Source organism: Macrotis lagotis, chromosome 1, assembly GCF_037893015.1.
Source record: "Macrotis lagotis isolate mMagLag1 chromosome 1, bilby.v1.9.chrom.fasta, whole genome shotgun sequence".
NCBI classification, from domain to species: domain Eukaryota; kingdom Metazoa; phylum Chordata; class Mammalia; order Peramelemorphia; family Peramelidae; genus Macrotis; species Macrotis lagotis.
This window is the reverse complement of record NC_133658.1, coordinates 795,589,503-795,602,546: the sequence shown is the minus strand read 5'-3', so window position 1 is coordinate 795,602,546 and position 13,044 is coordinate 795,589,503. Positions and strand designations below refer to the sequence as shown.

At 39.7% G+C, this 13,044-nt stretch overlaps 1 protein-coding gene across 1 annotated transcript in view; it reads left to right on the top strand.

The window, feature by feature from the left end:
* The window catches only part of DSCAML1 (DS cell adhesion molecule like 1), a 504,780-nt gene that overhangs the window by 449,186 nt on the left and 42,550 nt on the right, over positions 1-13,044 (top strand). The window contains exons 15-17 of the mRNA XM_074216774.1: positions 4,567-4,734; positions 6,705-6,775; positions 11,566-11,806. Coding sequence (XP_074072875.1) covers positions 4,567-4,734; positions 6,705-6,775; positions 11,566-11,806 — 480 coding nt within the window. The remainder of the gene's footprint in view (positions 1-4,566; positions 4,735-6,704; positions 6,776-11,565; positions 11,807-13,044) is intronic.

Sequence of the window (13,044 nt, the reverse complement as noted above, 5' to 3'; positions counted from 1 at the left end):
ATAGAATTTCTTGAGAGATAAATGACTCATCCCAAGTTATAAAGCTAATATGCTCTCCATGCATGCTCTGTTTACACCTATACCACTTCAGCTCTTGCACAATTCTGTAACAATACAAATCACAGAATATTAATGGAGGAAGTTTTTTGATCCAAAATGTTCCTTACATAAATGAAAGGAGGTCTGGATGCCCCCCAAAAAAAATTAGGGAAAGAGCCAGGAGCAATGCTCATCCCCCGATCTAGCCAGCTGAGCACAAACTCTATGTTAAACCTATAATCAGAAATAGAACCTGAACCCAGGTCTCTCTTCTTCCTTTACTTCACATACCCTCTCTCTTTGAATATCATAGCTATTTAATAAATATCACTAAAGGTAATTGAAATTGGAGTTCCCTAAGCCAGACAAAGGACCCAGTACTGTGGAGGGGTTTGATGAACAAAGATGCTGTAAGGCCTGCTTACTTCCCAGCAGGTACTTGGCTTCTTTTTTTTTCCTTAGGTTTTTTTGCAAGGTGATGGGTTTAAGTGGCTTGCCCAAGGCCACACAGCTAGGTAATTATTAAGTGTCTGGGGCTGGATTTGAACTCAGGTACTCCTGACTCCAGGACCAGTGCTCTATCCACTGCTCCACCTAGTCACCCCATGGACTTGGCTTCTTTAAACATCACTGGATTTCAAGGCTAGAGGGAACATTCAGAAATCATTTAATCTGTTCTCCTTCTTTCCCATGGAACTCCAATGAACTTAGAATACACAGAAAGTGTTCATCTCCTTTTTAAAGACCTTTAATTTCTGATGCCAGAATCTCTATCTCTGTGTCTTCCACCCTTACTTTCAGAAAGTACTTCCTTAGGACTAAACTTAAATTCTGTGTGCTAGAGCTGACACTCCTTTGAACACAACTGGTCATCAGCCTCTATAGAATAGGCCTTCAGAGACCAGGATACTGATATCTGAGTGTGTAATTGAATATGAGTTAATCAACAATGTATATTAAGTGACTTTGATTGCTGTTGAACTTTGCACTAGATTTGTGTATAGGAAAGGCATGGAAAGCAGAATGCTGCCTTTAGAACACTTACAAACCAATAGAGACCATCTCATGTACACACACACACACACACACACACACACACAAAATCCAGAACTATATGTAATCAAGTGCAATATCATTCAGATTGGTATTGCATTAGCCTGAGTATTCAGACAAATCAAAGGACCATCAAAGAAGCCAAACCCTAGAACTGATATCAAGCTTTGAGTGCAACCTTAGGCAAACATCTTGGTCTCTCTTGGCTTCAGTTTCTTTCTCTATAAAATGAAAGGAAAAAACTTTGATATGATAGCTAAAGTCTCTTCCAGCTCTGTCATTCTATGCTCTCATCACTTAATATGCAATTATATGTGTATATGTGTATACTTGAATAAGGTATGGGTTTATGCATGCAGCACTGTGTCTTGCTATACACAAATAGAAACATATATGTTTCTTTGTGTGTGTGTGTGTTTTCGGGAATCTTGCTTATTATTGACCTAATGAATCCAGCCTTCCACCAAAATCCATGAACTCACTCTGGTCATAAGAAGTCCCATTAAAATATCTCCCAGTCCCATTCCCCCCCCCCCATTAATCTGACAAGACATTCATCTAAGTAGTCTTCATCCTCTGCTTCTCCTAGACCCCTTACCCCCATATATCTATCCCCTGGGGAAAAAAAAAACAAGTCAACAAAAATAACTCTCTGCTCTAAAAACCAACCTAAAAATTCTTTTGTTTCCTCTTTTCTTTCCTTTACTTTCTTACCTCCAATCCACTGCTTCTAGACCATTTTGAAGCATAAGATCATTAGCTGAGAACTGGGAAGGGAGCTTAGAAATTCATAATCCCTTTACCCTAATTTTATAAGAATGGAAACCTAGGCTTAGAAATGTTAGAAAGTGACTTTTTCAAAGTCACACAAATTATAAATAGTATAAGCAGTATTCAGGCTCAGGTCCTCTAAGGGAACTGCATCATGCTTACTCTGAGGACTGAGCCCTTTGCCTGAGATCTCTGCCATTGCCCCAGTGGTACCCAGTCAGCCTTATATCACTCCCTCCTTTCACTAATTTTCCTAAGGAAATAACCAAGTCTGGGCCTTCCAAGCCAATGGGTTCATGCTGGTTTCTCCTGGCCCCAGGCAGCAGAGTAATAATACATGAACACTGAATGATAAATAGCATCATCCATACAAATCTGTCTAATAGCCCTATGCTGAATGTAAAACACAGCATCAAATTTGTTCTTTGTTTACCAAGAAAAGAATGCAAGTTCTATATTTTAGGGTCCCTACAAGTCCCCATATTGCCTGATGATATAGTCAGCTATTGCAGCAAAGCAGATTGCAGTTCTATCAGCTTGTGTGTGAGCTCTATTGGTAGCTGCTGTTCTAGATGTGTGGAGCTGTTTTTGTGTGGGTTCATAGTGTTTTTAGTTGCTGCTTTTTCATTATCTTGGTTTGTGCTATAGTATGTTGTAGAATATATATTCAGAGTTGTGATTTTGTTGAGTACTCTAAACTGTTGTTATGAGCCAGTGCATAGTGAGTTGTATGTCATAGTTGGTGCTGTGAACCGGTATATCATGAATTTTGCTTATATGTGCTTTGTTGGGCATCGTGAGCTAGTGTGATGTTGTGAGTTGTATTGGTGTGTGATGAAGTGGGTATTGAGACCTAGTTTTAGAAGGTAGGGATTGTGATGCTAATCCCATCCTCTATATACCAGAGAAGTATTGTAATAATGTGGCTCCAAGCCCCACTGGAAAGAAAAAATCAGAGATGCAGAATAGATTTGTTTCCAGAGCTCAGGCAGCCGACTGGCACAGATGCCACTTTTGTCCTAGTCATTTTCCTCCAGTGTGAGTACATCAAGCTGGCACAACTCATATGAGCAGAGCCGTCCATGGACTTGAGGGCAATGATGTCTCCCTAGCCTCCCTCTTGAGGCTTTTTTAAAAATGTTCTGCATTCTAGGACCTTTGATGAAGAAAGGGAAAGAACAACCTTAATGAAATATGTTCATCTCAGTTAGCTGGGCCCATATGAAAGGGAATATTAAAAGACACAATATTTGCCAATGCCAGCTGAGCTGCACAGAGAGCCATGAGAGGCTCTAGAAAAGGAAAGAGAACACACCCTGTGATTTCTGCATCTCTGGGTCAAAACACTGCCCTAATCAAGTTTCAACATCAGCCAGATGTTCCCCAATCTGACTTAGATACATTAGAAGAAGAGACTGGGAATGGGGAGGCTAAAGAGAGCTGTTTCTCATCAACATCAAAGAAGGTTTCAGAACAAGAGGTCAAATTCACCTGCAAACTTTTGGCAAAAATCAGCACTGACAGGTTGCTCCCTGTGAGCTTCCTGTTGCCCTGTGATTGGCAGATGAGAGACTGGAACCATAGCCAAGAAAGTGGGAGGTGGGCAGGTGGGCAACAAGTGGTGACTGTATCCTCATGAAGCATGGCTCCACACCAAATGCTTAAAGTCCAGAGAATAAAAATACACAGAAGGTCCCTTCTCTCAAGTCCATGCACAAGCATTTTATGAATCCCTTCGAGGGGGCCAGCCTTGCTAGGGGATGCAGAAGTAGTACAGGATGAGCTCAGAGAGCTTACCATCTAGCTAGAAAGATAAGGCATAGAGGACAGAATGAATCCAAGGCAATCCTATAATGGAGTACTAATTTCTGTGTATGGGGGAAGGAGGGAGGAAAGACATATTCTAAGAGCCTTAGGAATCCAGGGGGAGAGTGATTAAGGGGAGCTGGAGTAATCAGAAAAGGCAAATAGGAGGGGGGTGGGAATTGAATAGGGTTTTAGAGGATAAAGAGGATTTGGATCTAGTGTGACAAGATTTCAGAGAATAAATAGGCACCTGAGCATTCAATTGGAATTCTGGACTTTGTGCAAACCTTGTGTTTGGACCTCTTTTCATGCTCTGCATCATATTAAAGATCCTTGTTACAAAGGCAACATCGGAGAATGCAAAAAACAACTAGACTTAAAGTCATGATTTCTGCCTTTGAGATGCAACTCCGATACTCTCTAGTTCTGTCTTAAGCATGTCAGTTCATTTCTGTGAGCCTCAGTTTCTTCATCTATAAAAGGGAGATAACACTTGTACTAACATCCTAATAGGAGAAGTGTGATGATCAAATGGGATAATGGATTTAAAGGCAATATAATAATCAGTTCTCAACATTGTCATCATCAGTAGGTCTTTTGTATCCTAAATTACTTTAAAACAATATTGCTCATTCCATCTTGGCATTTTCCTCCTATACTTTGAATGCCTTATTCTTCCTTGAGGTTCACAGATGTTAGGATCCTTTCAGAGAATGCTCTCCTTATCCCTTTTCCTAGAGTCTTCCAAATTGCCCCCCTTGGAAACTGAAAACTTCTCATGTTTGAGGTTGGTACAGGGATTTAATTTAAAGAGATTTGGAGCTAATTGCTTTACTAGCAGTGACCTCCTCTATATGGGGACCAATGACATGACATTTGTATGCTTTTCTCCTCTAGATTCCTGGGACTTCAAGCAATCCACCCGCAACATCTCACCCACCATCAACCAGGCAAACATCGTGGACCTACACCCTGCCTCTGTTTATAGCATTCGCATGTATTCCTTCAACAAGATTGGCCGCAGTGAGCCCAGCAAGGAGCTTACCATCAGCACAGAGGAAGCGGGTAAGTCTCCCCAAACCCTAGACTGTTGCTCCCCTCTAAAAGGTCTGAGTTTCCTTTTGGTATATTGGAATCAAAACTGAGGTTCCAGGAGCACCAGGAACATATATTGGCAAAGTTCATCAACATCCAGGCAGAGATCTGACTGGAAAGGTAGGAAAAGAACATGAATAACTACCATATCTTGGGCAATTCACTCCCCTTCTATGGACCTTTGTTTCTTCACCTATAAAATAAGGGTAAACTGATACTCTTTGAGGTTCCAAGACACTCTTTATTATTAATTTTGTAGTTCTGGTTCATATTTCTGCTCTCTTGGTCTTTAGTAACAGTCCTTGGTGTTTAACCAGTCTTCCAGGCAAGAACCTGTGTGACTCTGATGGTGCTGTCTATTCTATTATTCATTCCCCTTCCCTATGCCTGTGTGAAGAGGTTAGATGTACACTAGTGCCAGGACAACAGTGGAAAGATTTCAAAGAATTCTTTCAACCTCTGACTCCAACCAAAAGATGACCAAGTCATCATTCTTCCCTCAATAGGGCCACTTCTGTACCCTGGAGAGTTTGATATGTTATGGTGCTTGTATATCAATCTTAGAGAATCTGGGCAGAAATAAAATAATAGACTCTTGCAATTCTAAGCATCAGAGTAGAATAAAGTCACATGGGACCAACTCTTAACCATTAGGAAAAACACATGGCTTTCTCTGTCTTGGTTCTCCCACAAAGGACCATTCAAACTTACTTCCATAACTCGAAAGGCACTAAAAGTGACATCCCTTCCCAATCTGAAATTACCTTTCCACCCTTAGCCTACCAGAGTACCAGAAATTTTCAGTATTAATGTCATTGCTTAAGGGTGAAAGCCCATTACTACCCACAGTCACTTGGAGGAGCAGAATCCTGAGGGACTTGGGTACAAGTTGTAAAAATTTTAGTAAAAGAGGAAGTTAGAAACATCATATGTACATTATATAAGTCTGGCTCCCCTTGATGGGCTCTTGGAAATGCCGGAAAGGATTGGTATCAACAAAAGAATGGGGTATTCTGAGGTACATAAATGAGGGTTTTTTCCCCTTAGGCTTAGCTTTGCTGTAACCTGAAAGTCTTAATTTTTCTCTCTGAGTGGGAATAATAGTAAAGCGCTTGACTTAGAAATTAAAATGCTACTCCCTTGATTGAGGCTGTTGATCTCCACCCCACCCCCACCCCCACTAAACAAACTTTCCTGACTGGAAGGCCAATTGTTAACTCCCATGGACAAATGGGACACAGGTCACCAGGAGACTGAGACAGCTGTTCCATGATTGTCCAGGATAATGACTTTAAGGCCAAAGAAAATGTCCAGCCCATCTCTTTCACCATATGCTCCCTCCCTATATGGTCTCTAAATCATCTCCTTACATTTTTTGTGTTGCTAAAAATGATTTGCAGAAGCTTTTTCATTGTTCCCTGAGGAAAATGAACTACAATTCATTCATTTGAGTTTTAAGGTTCTAGGGTTAACTACAGGTAATTTCATTCAGCCTTCTACTCCTAGACTTGGTAAAGCTGTTCATGATTCTACCATATTGCCTTGAAATTCTGATTTATCCAGAAAAATTTATCTCATGCTTTTAAGATTCTCTCACAGTCAAAAATACCCAAATCTCCATTGATAGACCATTCTAACACTTAACAGCTTCCTGCCAGGAAGTTCTTCCTTTTGTCTAAACCAAATTTGCCTTGTTGTCATTTCAGCAATTTAAGGAGAACAAAAGAAGAAAAAAAGATATTCTCAGGGTCCTACTCATTTCAGTGCTGAAGAATAAGGACAACAATAAGGATATTTCCCTACTATTAAGCATTTTTCTACATTCAAGTAGAGAATTTGATGCCTTTTCTGTCTCTGGTTTGCCCTAGGGAAGAAGAAAACAGGGCAGGAGAAGTCTCTCTCCTGCTTCCTGACATAACATAATTATGCTTTCCCTTCAGCTCCTGATGGACCACCCATGGACGTCACCTTGCAACCTGTGACCTCCCAGAGTATCCAGGTCACCTGGAAGGTGAGTGGAGTTGACAGGATGGGGGGGGAGAACTATAGAAGGGGAACCTCAGAGCTCATTTCTTCAATTGAATTATGAATTCCTGTCCCCCCCCCATTCTCATGTTTATTTATATTGCGCTGCAAAATGCACTCTAGTCTTTCTCCCTCCTCAATCCTGTGATATAGCAACCTGAGCAGCAACAGGATACAGAGGAGTACCCTACTAAGTTGGAGAATTATTTTCTATTTAGGAAATTTCTTCAGTTAGCTTCTAATTTGCTTTTCTTTGATTCCTTTTAAACCCACAGTCAAGTTTGTCTCAGACATGGTAAGATTAGGGGAGGGAGAAGTAGAAGGTGATTCAAATATTATTTTTTAAATAATAAGGTTATTCAAAAATCAGGAAATGAACTAACCAGCCACCAGTATGGAAATGGACACTTTTTAGACCTCAGAGAAGAGAGGGATATTGTGGAGCACACTAATCTAATCTGAAATGTAACACCATCATAATGGATTAAGAGTGGGATATGGTTTTGTATAAACTTCAAAAAGGCAATATAAATTATTGTGAAAATTAAAGTGATGATCAGAAAGTCACCTAGTTAGAAAGGATCCTGGTTTCATCTCTTCCAACAAGCGGTATAGCTGAAAAAGCCCTGAATATGTATGGAATCAAGGAACTTGGGTTTAAATCCTGGCTCTGCTTCTTACTAGCAGAGCCTCTACTAACTTCTGCTCTTGTACACCTCAGTTTCCTCATCTATAAAATCAGAGTTTTGACCTACATGATCTCTTTGATCTTTTCTAGCTTTTAAGGCTGTGACCCATGAATTAAACCATTCTGATCCAAGTTGACCAACATTTATTAAGTATCTAATACTTAACATGTATTAGACAAGACTCTAGGAGCCAAAAGGTGCCAGGGATTCATGACAAAATTAAAATCTACCTTTACCTTCAAGAAATTTATGCTCTACTGAGGGATATAATATATAAGCAGATAAGTATATATGTGATTATTTTAGAAGAGAGAGAGATAAAGAGAGAGAGAGCTCTGGAACCTGAAGTTTCACCTACCTTTGGAGGCATATAAGCTGATACATGAGCTGAACTTTGAACAAAGTTGGGGATTCTATAAAGTAGAAATTAGAGGAAGATAGAATACTGAATTTGGGAAACAGCAGATAGGCCAATTTAACTAGAATGGAAAGTGTGTGAAGGGGCTTTATGTGAAATAAGCCTAGAAACATAGTGAAAGACTTACTTTGGATAAGAATTCAATTCAGCAAATATTTATTAAGTACTTAACACAAGACAAGAAGGTCCTCTGCCTCTATGGACTTATTTCTTCATATGCAGAATGCAAAGAATGTCAGAACTGGTGAGAGTAACCTTAGACATCACCTGGATCTAGTCCAACTTCTTATTTTACAGAGGAAAATCCAGAGAAAGTGAAGAGACATACCTCAGGACTACACATTGAATTAATGGCAGAACAGGGAATGGAACCCACATCTTTGGTGTCCACATCCTAGACAGACTTTCCATTGTCCTGGGCTGCCTCCATCCTATCCTCCCTATATCTTAGTGTAGCTATGAACAAAGAATAGATGGAAATTTTCCATAAGTTTAAAGAGACAGGTTTTGGCTAAGTATGGAAAGAGCTGGAAAGGGAGAGGTACTAGAACTATCTTCCTTATTAAGAATATAAAAGAACTGATAGCCAAACTGAGGAATGAATTAATGTCCTAAGCCAGAGTCTTCCATGCAGGGAAGAGACAAGTCCATGATTCTCCTTATTGATACCAGGATCAGAAAAGTGATGTTTTGGTATTATTTAACCCTCACCAACAGAGCCATTTTCCTAGTCAACAAGTTATAGCCACTTGAAATTCTCTATCACTTTTTACCGCCCCTGGGTTCTCTGAAAGGGTAGACTGGGAACAAGGTCAAGAATAAAACTGAGAATGACTTGCTGGTCTTTACAAGGAGGAAGTGAAAGTATGCCCACTCAGAAATGACAGAAAGGGAAGTAGGAGAAAGATCTGAACAAACAAATCCTTCCAGAAGAGAGTAAAATCTAATGAATCCCAGTATGTCCTCATATTCGAAGCTATAAGCAGCTCCTCAGAACTCTCACTGAATCTCAGAAACAAAACCTTATACCCTCCTATCAGTTCTGAAACTTCATCCATATCTCAGAAAAGTCAGTAAATCTACAGGGGGCAAGGGGCAGAAGAGAAGAACTGACAAATATGTAAAACATTGAAAACCTAAGCCAGGGAGTCAATAAAAACTTAAGAGTCAGATTTATTTCTCCAAAGTTACATAATGAAAAATATAATTGATTAGAAAGTTAGGACTTCAGAATGAACCATCCAGTCAATAAATTTTGGGTTGGCTTCTCCAGGGATTTCTTTTTTTTCCTTTCTTCCTTTCTTCTTCCTTTTAGCACCAAGAAACAGATTAATGAAAAATAAAGATCCACTTGAAAGATAAGTCACTTCATTTTAAGACTCTTTCAGTGAGATGGATCATCCCAGCTTTATAACATAAATTTGCAGTCAGTCCTATTGATTTCTTAATGCTTCAGAGAAATATTGTTAAGATTGATTTAAAACCTGGTGAATGTGTGTGTGTGTGTATGTGAGTGTGCATATGTGTGGATCAGGATCCACATAGGTATGTATGTGATATGTCTGTATCATGATGCATGTAGGTGTGTGTTAAGATAGAGGGATAGATAGGAGTTTACATCAGGGTGTATGGAGGGAAATATACTTCTCTCAAGCTATGTGCAGATATTATGTATGCCAGTGTGCTTAGAAATGCTAGTGTTAACGTATATGAAAATGTGGCTATATGTAGTTTACACATGTGTCTGTGCCTCGTTTTTTTATGCTAAGTTCCAAGTGCAGAAATGGACTGCTTGCTAATTAATAAAGTATCTGCCCAAGTACAAAGAAATGTTTGATTCAGGACAAAACAAATATTCAGATTTTTGCTAAACCATCTTCTTTATTTATTTATTTTAGTTTTCAGATGAGCTTATCTTGGCAGAGGGGTCAACTTTTAATTGATATTTCATTTTATTTTTCAAATTACATGCCATTCATCCATTTGCAAATTTTAAAGTTATACAATTTTTCTACTACCCTCTCTTCCCTCCCCCCTCCCCTTAGCAGCAAAGTCTGGTAAAAGTTATACATCTACAATTGTATTTAACATATTTACATTAGTCCCTCTGTGTAAGAGGTATTAGGACTAAGGGGAAAGAAAGAAAATCACGAGATAGAAAGGAAAACATAAGAGAAAGTTTTAAAAAGTGAACATAGTATACATTCAGATCCCGTGGTTAGTTTGTTTTTTCCCCTCTGGATGTAGATGATGCTGTCCATAACAGGTCTCCTAGGTTTGTCCTTGATCTCTGAACTGCTGAGAGGAGCTGCATCCATCATAATTGACCAACTCACAATACTGTTTAAACTTTCTTCTCGAGTCAAGAAGAGGCACCACTTTTTTTTTTTTAGATTTTTCAAGGCAATGGGGTTAAGTAGCTTGCCCAAAGCCACACAGCTAGGTAATTATTAAGTGTCTGAGGTTGGATTTGAACCCAGGTACTCCTGACTCCAGGGCCAGTGCTCTATCCACTGTGCCACCTAGCCGACCCTGAGGCACCACTTTTTGCAGAGTTGGGGGACTAAAATATGGAACATTGTATCCTGCTAGACTCAGATGACATGATTATTTTTTCTGAACTACTTTTTTTCCTCTCTCTTTTTATTCTTTGTTACAAGAGATGGCTCTCTAGAGAGGGGAGAGAAGAGGAATATATTTGGAAATGAAGGTGATATAAAAACAAATGATAACAATAAACATTTAAAAGTCCTTCCTAAATTAAGTTAATTTAAAATACCATTTTATTAAGTGAACAGTCTTTTTAAAAAAGCAATGAAAATAATTTAAATAATACTTTCAGTAAAGTAAAAAAAAATTGGCTGGTTTTTTTATTAGCCTAATTGTTTTTAAACACAATAAAAGGTAGTGGTTTTTTTAAATTATCTTCATTGTTTTCAAACCCAGCATTGGCCCTATCTTCCCATTTCTAGATGGGCATACTTAGTTCCAGTGAGCCAACTTCCCTAAGCACAGAGCCATAACTAGCTATTTTCCCTCTGGGAAAGTAGTTTAGAAACCCACCCTCAGTCTATGCAGGGGAAGAAAAGAAGAGGCAGCCACGGGCTGGGGAAGAGTTTGGAGTTCATCCACTACAAGTCACCTGGGCACTTCCATTTTCTTACTAATTCTTTCTTGCTAAGCAGATATGCAGTTTCTACTGAGCCAAAAGACTACATATGCTGCCCAAGTACCTTCTAAATTTTTGTTCTCTAAACCAAAATCTCAGTCATCCTATGCTAATTATGACCGTGTATGGAAGCCTTAATGTTGGGGTGTGAATGTGTGTTTAAGACTCTCTTAATCCTTATCCAGTGCCACTGACAGACTATTGAGACCCAAAGGAGGTTTCTACAATCCCATTTTCTTCTTCACATTCTGATTGTATTTCCTAAATATATCTACCAATCTACAAAATCCTCCTTCCCCAAATCTTCTCCCTTCTTTACCTGAGCAGCAACAGTATGAAAAACAATACCCTAACCAGAACAATTCAAAGAACTTCAGTTTCAAACAAACCACATCAGCTCTCTCTTACCACTAGTTTCTCCCAAGCCATCAAGTTGGTGCAAATGGGGCTTTCCCAGGAGCCTCCTCTGTAACTATCATCCTTCTCCCTACCTCTCCTAGGCTCCAAAGAAGGAGCTCCAGAATGGCGTGATCCGTGGCTACCAGATCGGTTACCGGGAGAACAGCCCTGGCAGCAATGGCCAGTACAGCATTGTGGAGATGAAGGCTACTGGAGACAGTGAGGTCTATACTCTGGACAACCTGAAGAAGTTTGCTCAGTATGGGGTAGTGGTCCAGGCCTTCAACCGGGCAGGGACAGGTCCCTCATCCAGTGAGATCAATGCTACTACATTAGAGGATGGTGAGAATGGTCCAAGGGCTTGGGGGGGGGGGGGGGAACAAGACTGCCATGGAGTAGGTAAAGCTAAGAAGGGGACAGGGAGTGATTTCAAAGTTGATCACCAATTCATGAAATGCCAAAGCTGAGAGACAGCTAAAAGGGAGGTGACTTGACCTATTAAATTTGTAGTTAGAAATACTCAGATATTTATTAGCTTTATGAACTTAATACAATCACTTGACTATGAAATTCTTCATTTTCCTCATCTGTAAAATTAGCATACTAATAATATCTATTTCATAGGGTTGTAAATACCACATAAAATGTTAATTATTATTCATTTTAATATTAATATTATTGGCAAATACTCTTCCATATCCCCAAATAGAAAGCACCAGATTTTCATCCATACAACTGAAGAGAGAAAGCCCTTGATATGCCTCCAGAGATGGTCCTAATCCCCTAAAAAGAAAAGAATAATTTAAGACCAATCTTTTCTGCCCAGAACCATGGAAGAATTTCCAAATAACAAGGAGATACAGTGGACAGAGCACTGGATCTAGAACTCAAGAAGACCTGAATCCAAATCCTACATCAGACACTTAGTTGTTATAATACCCTGGGCAAGTCACAACCTCTGCTCACCTCATCCCCTCATCTGGTCCTTCTTTAGCAAGTAGATGCTCCTGACAGGAACCAAAATTTGGGATTAAAAGGGACCTTCAAAGGGGAAGAAACTGAGGTCTTGGAAAGGGAAGTAACTTATTAACCTATAGTCATATGGGGGTAAAGGGCATAATTTGCATTCAAACCCAGAGTCAGAAGCCTCAGACTATAATATTGTTTCCATAATGACCTGACGGGACAAGGAGAATGTAAATTTAGCATCCAGGGTCATCTCCATCCACATCTGGCCACTGGATCCAGATGACCCTGGAAGAGAAAGTGAGGCTGATGATTTAACACTCCCCCCACCCCCTCACTCAAATCCAATTCATATGCTTGATATGGTAACACTTCCCTCATGTCATGGTCTTCTTCGAGAATGAAGGACAAGCATCAGCAGTATCTGATTGATCAGACCAATACAAGACCAGAATGCTCCACCATAGGTCAGGCACAAATAGGCCACATGAACTTTTAGGGTAGATTCTCTAAATTTGCACATCTCATATTTCTTTTGAGCTGCCTCAATTCTGCCTTCCTCTTAGAGCACAATGCCTCTCTGTGGAGGACACACCATGCTGGGCAGTCCTGTG